Raw genomic sequence first — 12,066 nt, 5'->3', positions numbered from 1 at the left:
TTTACGCGAAATTACAAATGACTGTACAAAATCAATTAAATGTACAATTCGTAATTACGTATAGGCGAAATTGTATGTGCATAATCGTAATTAGCTGATTACGATCATCCCTATCTCTCTGAATCGCGTCCCGGTGTGCCGACATACCGTGCATCAACACCCGTTCCTGCCAGCTGCTCGACCGGAGCATGTAAGTGACCGGGACAGTAATATTATGTCGCTCTTTATTCACAAGGCAGTTTTTAGGCATTCTCATGGTTGCTTTCTGCTGCTGTTTATTATTCATAGGAGTAGCCAAACACTAAGGAGGACTGTAAGAGATCCTTATTTCGGAGATAGGGGTAAAATGGCACAACAAAATCCAGGGGACCCTGTCCAGGGATATCATTTTCTGGATACATTTCTGGATTGCCACCGTAGCATGATGTCCACATTTCCAGGATGCTGAATAAGAAAAAACACACAGAAAGTTCTTGATGAGGCCCAACAAACCATCAACTGGTAAATCATTAAATCCACAACATTTACAGGTAGCAAGATGTGTCCGTCTTCCAGCCAGAAAATGCCAGTCTCTCACCAAATCCTCAACAGTCAGTGATAGCACCAACAATAGGTCTTCCAAATCATACCAATCTCTCACCAAATCATCAACCAACCATAGGTCTTCCAAACAACACCAGTCTCTAACCAAATCATCAACATTCTGAGATAACACCAACCATAGGTCCTTCAAACGACACCAATCTCTAACCAAATCATCAAAATTCAGTGACAGCACCAGCCATATATCTTCCAAACAACACCTATCTTTAACCAAATCATTAACATGCAGAGATAGTACCAACCATAGGTCTTCCAAACTACACCAATCTCTAACCAAATCATTAACATGCAGAGATAGTACCAACCGTGGGTCTGCCAAATGACACCAATCTCTAACAAATGCTCTACTTTCAGTGACAGTACCAGACATACATCTCTCCACCAGTGAACACCAATCACTTACCAAATCCTCAACATTGAGAGACAGCACAAACAATACATTATACATGTGTTGATTGTAGACTTTCCAGAACTCAAGCTCTGGCCATCAGTGTGAACAGCCCCAGTAACAGTAAAGGGGATCCCCAGTCAATGGTAGAGAAGATGATGGTGCCAAGTGATGTGTCAGACCCTGATGAAGTTGCAGGAGTGTGGATGCCTCAGACCCTGATGGGGTTGCAGGAATGTGGATGTCTCAAACCCTGATGGAGTTGCGGGAATGTGGATGCCTCAGTCCCTGATGAAGTTGCAGGAATGTGGATGTCTCAGACCCTGATGGAGTTGCGGGAATGTGGATGTCTCAGACCCTGATGGAGTTGCGGGAATGTGGATGCCTCAGACCCTGATGGAGTTGCGGGAATGTGGATGCCTCAGTCCCTGATGAAGTTGCAGGAATGTGGATGCCTCAGACCCTGATGGAGTTGCGGGAATGTGGATGTCTCAGACCCTGCTGGGGTTGCAGGAATATGGATGCTTCAGACCCTGATGGAGTTGCAGGAATGTGGATGTCTCAGACCCTGATGGAGTTGCGGGAATGTGGATGTCTCAGACCCTGATGGAGTTGCGGGAATGTGGATGCCTCAGACCCTGATGGAGTTGCGGGAATGTGGATGCCTCAATCCCTGATGAAGTTGCAGGAATGTGGATGTCTCAGACCCTGATGGAGTTGCGGGAATGTGGATGCCTCAGACCCTGATGGAGTTGCGGGAATGTGGATGCCTCAGTCCCTGATGAAGTTGCAGGAATGTGGATGCCTCAGACCCTGATGGAGTTGCGGGAATGTGGATGTCTCAGACCCTGCTGGGGTTGCAGGAATATGGATGCTTCAGACCCTGATGGAGTTGCAGGAATGTGGATGTCTCAGACCCTGATGGAGTTGCGGGAATGTGGATGTCTCAGACCCTGATGGAGTTGCAGGAATGTGGATGTCTCAGACCCTGATGGAGTTGCGGGAATGTGGATGTCTCAGACCCTGATGGAGTTGCGGGAATGTGGATGCCTCAGACCCTGATGGAGTTGCGGGAATGTGGATGCCTCAGTCCCTGATGAAGTTGCAGGAATGTGGATGCCTCAGACCCTGATGGAGTTGCGGGAATGTGGATGTCTCAGACCCTGCTGGGGTTGCAGGAATATGGATGCTTCAGACCCTGATGGAGTTGCAGGAATGTGGATGTCTCAGACCCTGATGGAGTTGCAGGAATGTGGATGTCTCAGACCCTGATGGAGTTGCGGGAATGTGGATGTCTCAGACCCTGATGGAGTTGCGGGAATGTGGATGTCTCAGACCCTGATGGAGTTGCGGGAATGTGGATGCCTCAGACCCTGATGGAGTTGCGGGAATGTGGATGTCTCAGACCCTGCTGGGGTTGCAGGAATATGGATGCTTCAGACCCTGATGGAGTTGCAGGAATGTGGATGCCTCAGACCCTGATGGAGTTGCGGGAATGTGGATGTCTCAGACCCTGCTGGGGTTGCAGGAATATGGATGCTTCAGACCCTGATGGAGTTGCAGGAATGTGGATGTCTCAGACCCTGATGGAGTTGCGGGAATGTGGATGTCTCAGTCCCTGATGAAGTTGCAGGAATGTGGATGTCTCAGACCCTGATGGAGTTGCGGGAATGTGGATGTCTCAGACCCTGATGGGGTTGCAGGAATGTGGATGTCTCAGACCCTGATGGAGTTGCAGGAATGTGGATGTCTCAGACCCTGATGGAGTTGCAGGAATGTGAATGTCTCAGACCCTGATGGAGTTGCGGGAATGTGGATGTCTCAGACCCTGATGGAGTTGCGGGAATGTGGATGCCTCAGACCCTGATGGAGTTGCGGGAATGTGGATGTCTCAGACCCTGCTGGGGTTGCAGGAATGTGGATGTCTCAGACCCTGATGGAGTTGCGGGAATGTGGATGTCTCAGACCCTGATGGAGTTGCGGGAATGTGGATGTCTCAGACCCTGATGGAGTTGCGGGAATGTGGATGCCTCAGACCCTGATGGAGTTGCGGGAATGTGGATGTCTCAGACCCTGCTGGGGTTGCAGGAATATGGATGCTTCAGACCCTGATGGAGTTGCAGGAATGTGGATGCCTCAGACCCTGATGGAGTTGCGGGAATGTGGATGTCTCAGACCCTGCTGGGGTTGCAGGAATATGGATGCTTCAGACCCTGATGGAGTTGCAGGAATGTGGATGTCTCAGACCCTGATGGAGTTGCGGGAATGTGGATGTCTCAGTCCCTGATGAAGTTGCAGGAATGTGGATGTCTCAGACCCTGATGGAGTTGCGGGAATGTGGATGTCTCAGACCCTGATGGAGTTGCAGGAATGTGGATGTCTCAGACCCTGATGGAGTTGCAGGAATGTGGATGTCTCAGACCCTGATGGAGTTGCGGGAATGTGGATGCCTCAGTCCCTGATGGAGTTGCAGGAATGTGGATGTGTCAGACCCTGATGGAGTTGCAGGAATGTGGATGTCTCAAACCCTGATGGAGTTGCAGGAATGTGGATGTCTCAGACCCTGATGGAGTTGCAGGAATGTGGATGTCTCAGACCCTGATGGAGTTGCAGGAATGTGGATGTGTCAGACCCTGATGGAGTTGCAGGAATGTGGATGTCTCAGACCCTGATGGAGTTGCAGGAATGTGGATGTCTCAGACCCTGATGGAGTTGCAGGAATGTGGATGTCTCAGACCCTGATGGAGTTGCGGGAATGTGGATGCCTCAGTCCCTGATGGAGTTGCAGGAATGTGGATGTGTCAGACCCTGATGGAGTTGCAGGAATGTGGATGTCTCAAACCCTGATGGAGTTGCGGGAATGTGGATGTCTCAGTCCCTGATGAAGTTGCGGGAATGTGGATGTCTCAAACCCTGATGGAGTTGCAGGAATGTGGATGTCTCAGACCCTGATGGAGTTGCAGGAATGTGGATGTCTCAGACCCTGATGGAGTTGCAGGAATGTGGATGTCTCAGACCCTGATGGAGTTGCGGGAATGGGGATGCCTCAGTCCCTGATGAAGTTGCAGGAATGTGGATGTCTCAGACCCTGATGGAGTTGCAGGAATGTGGATGTCTCAGACCCTGATGGAGTTGCAGGAATGTGGATGTCTCAGACCCTGATGGAGTTGCGGGAATGGGGATGCCTCAGTCCCTGATGAAGTTGCAGGAATGTGGATGTCTCAGACCCTGATGGAGTTGCAGGAATGTGGATGTCTCAGACCCTGATGGAGTTGCAGGAATGTGGATGTCTCAGACCCTGATGGAGTTGCAGGAATGTGGATGCCTCAGACCCTGATGGAGTTGCGGGAATGTGGATGTCTCAGACCCTGCTGGGGTTGCAGGAATATGGATGCTTCAGACCCTGATGGAGTTGCAGGAATGTGGATGTCTCAGTCCCTGATGGAGTTGCAGGAATGTGGATGTGTCAGACCCTGATGGAGTTGCAGGAATGTGGATGTCTCAAACCCTGATGGAGTTGCGGGAATGTGGATGTCTCAGTCCCTGATGAAGTTGCGGGAATGTGGATGTCTCAAACCCTGATGGAGTTGCAGGAATGTGGATGTCTCAGACCCTGATGGAGTTGCAGGAATGTGGATGTCTCAGACCCTGATGGAGTTGCAGGAATGTGGATGTCTCAGACCCTGATGGAGTTGCGGGAATGGGGATGCCTCAGTCCCTGATGAAGTTGCAGGAATGTGGATGTCTCAGACCCTGATGGAGTTGCGGGAATGTGGATGTCTCAGACCCTGATGGAGTTGCAGGAATGTGGATGTCTCAGACCCTGATGGAGTTGCAGGAATGTGGATGTCTCAGACCCTGATGGAGTTGCAGGAATGTGGATGTGTCAGACCCTGATGGAGTTGCAGGAATGTGGATGTCTCAGACCCTGATGGAGTTGCAGGAATGTGGATGTCTCAGACCCTGATGGAGTTGCAGGAATGTGGATGTCTCAGACCCTGATGGAGTTGCGGGAATGTGGATGCCTCAGTCCCTGATGGAGTTGCAGGAATGTGGATGTGTCAGACCCTGATGGAGTTGCAGGAATGTGGATGTCTCAAACCCTGATGGAGTTGCGGGAATGTGGATGTCTCAGTCCCTGATGAAGTTGCGGGAATGTGGATGTCTCAAACCCTGATGGAGTTGCAGGAATGTGGATGTCTCAGACCCTGATGGAGTTGCAGGAATGTGGATGTCTCAGACCCTGATGGAGTTGCGGGAATGTGGATGTGTGATCTATGATGCACTGTATGAGAGAAGCCCCCCTACCTACTCACCTGTCCACATAGCAATGGTGCAATATGAACATGGGGTCATTGGATGCCATTGAAGTATCAGCCATCATACCATTCAGGTAGTCGTGAAATGCATTGTGCAAGTAAATTCCATCGGTTTTACCATTTTTTGGACTTACATTTCCTGCAAGAAATATAGACAAATTATGATATGGGACACTTCTACAGAAGACATGTCCCTATTCAGCCACCATTATGTTCTCCGTGTTTGTGCGGCTGATAAAGTGTACCACTATTTTTGTATCCCCCCCACTATAATGCCACCATACCACCAAACCATCAAAGTACCTAGATGTAGACTCCCACACTATATAGTTTCCTCTATATAGTGACCTTCTATGTAGTGGCTCCAACTTATGGAGCTCCTGTTAAAGGCAGCCTGCTAGGGTTGATAGGATACTCCCTTTAGTGAGCAGGGAATTCCTTTGCCACAAGTGACAACCAGGTTGTGACTCCTTGGCCTTCCTCTTCCAGGTTGTGACCCCTTGGCCTACCTCATCCAGGATGTGACTCCTTGGCCTACCTCATCCAGGATGTGACTCCTTGGCCTACCTCATCCAGGTTGTGACTCTGTGACTCCTTAACCTACCTCACCAGGGATCCCCGCCATAGCAGATGCTGACCTCTCCAGGTTGGCATCTTCTGCACCTGCACAGAATGCTCCAAACCACTTGAGCATGATTACGAGCAGAGCAGCTGTAGAGATGTCGCAAACCGCCGATTTTCAGTTCGCGAACCGGGTTCACGAACTTCCGCAAAATGTTCAGTTCGCGGAAAAGTTCGTGAACCGCAATAGACTTCAATGGGGAGGCGAACTTTGAAAAATAGAAAATATTATGCTGGCCACAAAAGTGATGGAAAAGATGTTTCAAGGGGTCTAACACCTGGAGGGGGGCATGGCGGAGTGGGATACATGCCAAAAGTAACGGGGAAAAATCTGGATGTGACGCAAAGCAGCGTTTTAAGGGCAGAAATCACATTGAATGCTAAATTGCAGGCCTAACGTGCTTTAAAACATCTTGCATGTGTATACATCAATCAGGGAGTGTAATTAGAGTACTGCTTCACACTGACACACCAAACTCACTGTGTAACGCACCGCAAATAGCTGTTTGTTGTGTGTTGTGACGGCCGTGCTGGACTACTGCGCAACATGGCGAGATTGCTCTTCCTCACTCAGTGATGTCAGGTAATGTGTGACTTCCTTCTCAACTTTCCATGGCATTGTTAAAAAGCTTACGTTTTGTTTTTAAATTACATTTTCTAATTGCTGTGTACTTGTTCAGTACCGCTACAATGAGAATCCTGTGGAGGCGGGCAAGTCTGCCATTGTGACCCCGGGTAATGGCTGGGGAATGAGGGGTTTGAATCCGGTGTGGAGCCTGAGCAACGGCTACCACTACACATCCAAGGAGGGCAGCAGGCAGGCACGCCCGCCCGCCCCGAGGTAGTGACCAAAAATAACAATACAGGAGGAGGACTTTCGAGGCCCTGCTGTGTATTTGAAATAAATGTACTTTAAATCCTTTAACGAGAACCAGTTATGGCGTGCAAAGATGACACCACATTCCTTTCACGAGAATCATATGGAGGCGGGCAAGTCTGCCATTTGTGAGTGACCCCGGGTAATGGCCGGTGAATGAGGGATGGAATCCGGTGTGGAGCCTGAGCAACGGCTACCACTGCACATCCAAGGAGGGCAGCAGGCAGGCATGCAATACAGGACTTTGAGGCCCTAATTGTAATGAATCAACTTTAAATCCTTTTAATGGGAATCCGTTATGGAGGGCAAGTCTGCCATTGTCACCGCGGGGAATGAAGGTTAGATTCCGGCCCGAAGTGGGAGCCTGCTGAGACCCATGCTGTAGCTGCCCTGACCGTGCTTTGCAGACCAGGCATCTGTGGTCAGATGGACCCTTGACCCAGCGGAAGAAAAAACAAGTCGAAAGCATTTGCCAAGAATGTTTTACGGAGGGCAAGTTTTTTTGCCCTTTTTTTAAATTGTTTGAAAATGATAGATGGTTGTATTTTTAAATTGTTTGAAAGTTTAGATGGTTGTATTTTTAAATTGTTTGAAAGTTTAGATGGTTGTATTTTTAAATTGTTTAAAACTGTATCCATTCAAGTGCAAGTTATGCACTGACTGCCAGGTATAATGTGCAGTCACAGATGAAGTGAAAGGTATGCAGTGACTGCAAACAGCCGTTTGTGTAGTGACGGCTGTGCTGGACTGGTGCGCACCATGACGAGAGTGCAGGTGATGGTGGCTTTTCAGCCCATCTGCTCGCCCGGCTGATGTAGCTGAATGACAGAACAGTGACTGTCCAGCTGATCAAATTTGGTCTGACCACAATGAAGCAACGACCTTATTATCTTTTGTGTGCCACCGCCACCCGAGACACTCAAATAGCCGGCGGTCATTGCTTCATTGTGATGCGTAAGCCCCTTCACCGCGGCAAGGTAATGATCACGAAGGGGGATGGGCACATGTACACGCACTAGAAAAATTAGTGTAGAGGCCGCTGCTAGCAGCGGCCTTAAAAATTCAGGAATCCGCCTAGAGTCCTGGACCCTGTTGGTGGTGGCGGAGAAGGCAGTCAAGCGGCCTGCAGGCAGAGATGCTGTGTGTGGGGACTGACTTAGTCTTCGGTCGTGCAGTAGCCCTCCGTGATCCATTCCTCATTCATTTGGTAAAGGTCAGGTACTGAACACTGTCGTGACTTAGGCGACTTCTCTTCTCAGTAACTATGCCTCCAGCTGCACTGAAGGTCCTTTCTGACAGGACGCTTGCGGCAGGGCAAGAGAGAAGTTGCATGGCAAATTGGGACAGCTCTGGCCACAGGTCAAGCCTGTGCAACCAGTAGTCCAAGGGTTCATCGTCGCTTTTCGCAGAGTCTACATCCACACTCAAGGCCAGGTAGTTGGCTACCTGCCGGTCCAGGTGTTGGGGGAGGGTGGATCCGGAAGGATTATGGCGAGGAGTTGGACTAAAGAACGTCCGCATGTCCGACATCACCCTGAGATCGCTGGAGCGTCCTGTCCTTGCCTGCGTGGACTTGGGAGGAGGAGGGTTACTGCCAGTGGTACCTTGAATGCGTTGTGCAGCCACATCACCCTTAAATGCATTGTAAAGCATCATCGACAGCTTGTTCTGCAAGTGCTGCATCCTTTCCGCCTTTTGTTGAGTTGGTAAGAGGTCCGCCACTTTGTGCCTGTACCGAGGGTCTAGTAGCGTGGCCACCCAGTACAGGTCATTCGTCTTGAGTTTTTTGATATGGGGGTCCCTCAACAGGCTGGACAACATGAAAGAGGACATCTGCACAAAGCTGGATGCAGACGTACTCTCCATCTCCTCTTGCTCTTCCTCAGTGACTGGACGCAACTCCTCTTCCTCCCCTCAGCCACGAACAATACCACGGGAACGTGGAGCAGCAGAAGCCCCCTGTGATGGCTGCCGCGGTTGTTCTCCTTCCGCCGCCTCTTCCTCCTCCACAGAAACACCTCCCTCATCATCACCATCATCAGAGTCTGACTCCTCCCCTTCCCCACACGACTCCTCTTCTTCCTCCTCCTCCCCCCTCTGTGCTGCCGCCGGTGTTGTGGAAACATCGGGTTCATGTGTAAATGGCTCCCACGACTCCTGCTGCCCTAACTCTTCTTGTTCACGCTCCTCCACAGCTGTATCCACCACTCTACGCACGGCACGCTCCAGGAAGTAAGCGTAGGGGATCAAGTCGCTGATGGTGCCCTCATCGCGACTCACCAGTTTGGTCACCTCCTCAAAGGGCTCCATGACCCTGCATGCATTTCGCATCAGTGTCCAGTTGTTGGGCCAGAACATCCCCATCCTCCCAGATTGTGTCCTTATACTGTAATGATACAGGTACTGGGTGACGGCTTTATCCTGGTCTAGCAGGCGAGAGAACATCAGCAGGGTGGAATTCCAGCGAGTCGGGCTATCGCAAATCAGGCGTCTCACCGGCAAGTTGATTCTACGCTGAATCTCCGCAAAGCGTGCCATAGCCTTGTAAGAGCGCCTGAAATGCCCACACAACTTCCTGGCCTGCTTCAGGACGTCCTCTAAGCCTGGGTACTTGGACACAAATCTTTGCACGACCAGATTAAGCACATGTGCCATGCAGGGTATGTGTGTCAGCTTTCCCAAATTCAACGCAGCAATGAGATTGCTGCCGTTGTCACACACCACGTTGCCGATCTCAAGCTTGAGCGGGGTCAGCCATTGCTCCACCTGTTTGTAAAGAGCAGCGAGGAGAGCTGCTCCAGTGTGACTCTCCACTTTCAGGCAAGACATGTCTAACACTGTGTGACACCGTCGTACCTGGCATGCAGCATAGGCCCTGGGGTGCTGGGGCTGTGTAGCTGGAGAGGAGATGGCGGCACCAGCCAAGGAGGAGGAGGAGGAGGATGACGACAGCGAAGCGGTGATAGCAGGTGGAGAGGAGGTGGCTGGAGGCCTGCCTGCAAGCTGTGGAGGTGTGACAAGTCAGTCCTCTGCGCAGCCACGCACTCCCTGCTTGCTGCCATCGGTCACCAGGTTGACCCAATGGGCTGTGTATGTAATGTAGTGGCCCTGCCCGTGCTTGGCAGACCAGGCATCCGTGGTCAGGTGGACCCTTGACCCAACGCTGTGTGCCAGAGATGACACCACTTGCCTCTCAATTGCACGGTAGAGTTTGGGTATGGCCTTTTGTGAAAAATAATTGCGGCCTGGTATCTTCCACTGCGGTGTACCAATGGCCACAAACTTACGGAAAGCCTCCGACTCCACCAGCTTGTATGGTAATAGCTGGCGAGCTAATAGTTCCGCCACGCCAGCTGTCAGACGCCGGGCAAGAGGGTAACTGGCAGACATTTGCTTCTTCCGCTCAAATACTTCCTTCACGGACAGCTGGGTACTGCTGTGGGCAGAGGAGAAGGAACCGCTGAAGGGAAGAGGCGGTGTGGAGGAGGGTGGCTGTGAAGGTGCAAGGGAGAAAGTGGATGAAGACGATGCACCTGAAGGAGGAAGAGGAGAAGGATGGTGGCTGCTTTTCCTCAGATGTTCTTGTCATAGCTGTTTGTGCCTTCTCTCCACTCTCCAGGTGCCTTCTTAAGGCACTTGTCCCTACGTGAGAGTTGGCCTTTCCACGGCTCAATTTTTGCTGGCAGAGACAACAGATGGCTTTGCTCCGATCTGAGACACACACGTGAAAAAATTTCCAAACCGCTGAGCCCCCCTGGGCTGATGGCGCTACGGTGGCTTCAGCAGCTGACATTGAAGGGCATGTTGGCTGGCTGGCCATAGCTGGTGATACATGGCGCCGGACACTGCCCCCATCTGTTTCTGAGGACGAGCTCCCTCTGCTTCTATCATGGAGTCGTCTCCTCCTAGTCCTCTCTGACTCCTCCTCTGAACTGTCCCCCTGGTCATCTCCTCTACCAGGAACATATGTAGTATCCGTATAATCGTCATCATAATCCTCCTGGCCAGCTGCACTTTCCTCAGACACCTCCTCAACTGCACCAACTTCAGGTGTTTCATCAGCCCCCTCCTCACACGTTACGTCCATACTATCGCCACCTAACTCAGACATAGGAGGTGGTGTAACTGCGCCTTCTTCATGTTGTTGCAGTAGTGGCTGTGAATCGGTGATTTCACCACCACCACCAAATAACTCCTGCGAAGTGTCAAATGCAGCGGATGTGGTGCTTGTTGTAGCGCTGGTGGCTGCGGGAGATGAGGTGTTCTGTGTTAAATACTCAATCACCTCCTCACGATTTTGGGAAGTGATGGCACGTGCCTTCTTCTGAGCACTGTATTTTGGGCCAGGTCCGCACGAAATCACAGCAACACCACCTCGCACAGACCTGCCGGTGCCTGGTGGCCTTCCTCTGGGTCTGCCTCTACCGCTTCCTCTACCTGGTTTGTCCATTTTGTCCATCTCGGGGGGATGCTAGGTATATGCAGTGAGCTGGGTTCACTGAACAGTAAAGGTACTTGGATGCAGTGAGGTGGGTTCACTCAACACAACAGGTAGTATGATGCAGTGAGCTGGGTTCACTGAACAGTAAAGGTACTAGGATGCACGGTGGGTTCACTCAACACAACAGGTAGTAGGATGCAGTGAGCTGGGTTCACTGAACAGTAAAGGTACTTGGATGCAGTGAGGTGGGTTCACTCAACACAACAGGTAATAGGATGCAGTGAGCTGGGTTCACTGAACAGTAAAGGTACTTGGATGCAGTGAGGTGGGTTCACTCAACACAACAGGTAGTAGGATGCAGTGAGCTGGGTTCACTGAACAGTAAAGGTACTAGGATGCAGTGAGGTGGGTTCACTCAATACAACAGGTAGTAGGAAGCAGTGAGCTGGGTTCACTCAACACAAAGCTAGGTATATGCAGTGATGACGAGGTGGGTTAAGTCAACACAACAGGTAGTAGGTATATGCAGTGAGCTGGGTTCACTCAACACAACAGGTAGTAGGTATATGCAGTGAGCTGGGTTTACTCAACACAACAGGTAGTTATGTGCAGTGATGAGGTGGGTTAAGTAAACACAACAGTTAGTAGGTATATGCAGTGAGCTGGGTTCACTCAACACAACAGGTAGTTATGTGCAGTGATGAGGTGGGTTAAGTAAACACAACAGGTAGTAGGTATATGCAGTGAGCTGGGTTCACTCAACACAACAGGTAGTAGGTATATGCAGTGAGCTGGGTTTACTCAACACAACAGATAG

The 12,066-nt window shown here is 50.7% G+C and overlaps 1 protein-coding gene across 1 annotated transcript in view; it reads right to left on the bottom strand.

Annotated features, from left to right (window-relative positions):
- Positions 1-263: 263 nt before the first annotated feature.
- The window catches only part of LOC137544636 (tyrosinase-like), a 51,127-nt gene continuing 39,324 nt past the window's right edge, over positions 264-12,066 (bottom strand). Inside the window, exons 3-4 of the mRNA XM_068265734.1 lie at positions 5,308-5,449; positions 264-444 (exon numbers count right to left, since the gene is read on the bottom strand). Coding sequence (XP_068121835.1) covers positions 279-444; positions 5,308-5,449 — 308 coding nt within the window. The 3' untranslated portion in view covers positions 264-278. The remainder of the gene's footprint in view (positions 445-5,307; positions 5,450-12,066) is intronic.

This window comes from Hyperolius riggenbachi, chromosome 1 (genome assembly GCF_040937935.1).
Source record: "Hyperolius riggenbachi isolate aHypRig1 chromosome 1, aHypRig1.pri, whole genome shotgun sequence".
Lineage (NCBI taxonomy): Eukaryota > Metazoa > Chordata > Amphibia > Anura > Hyperoliidae > Hyperolius > Hyperolius riggenbachi.
The sequence above is the reverse complement of the archived record's forward strand: the minus strand, read 5'-3'. Positions and strand labels throughout refer to the sequence as shown.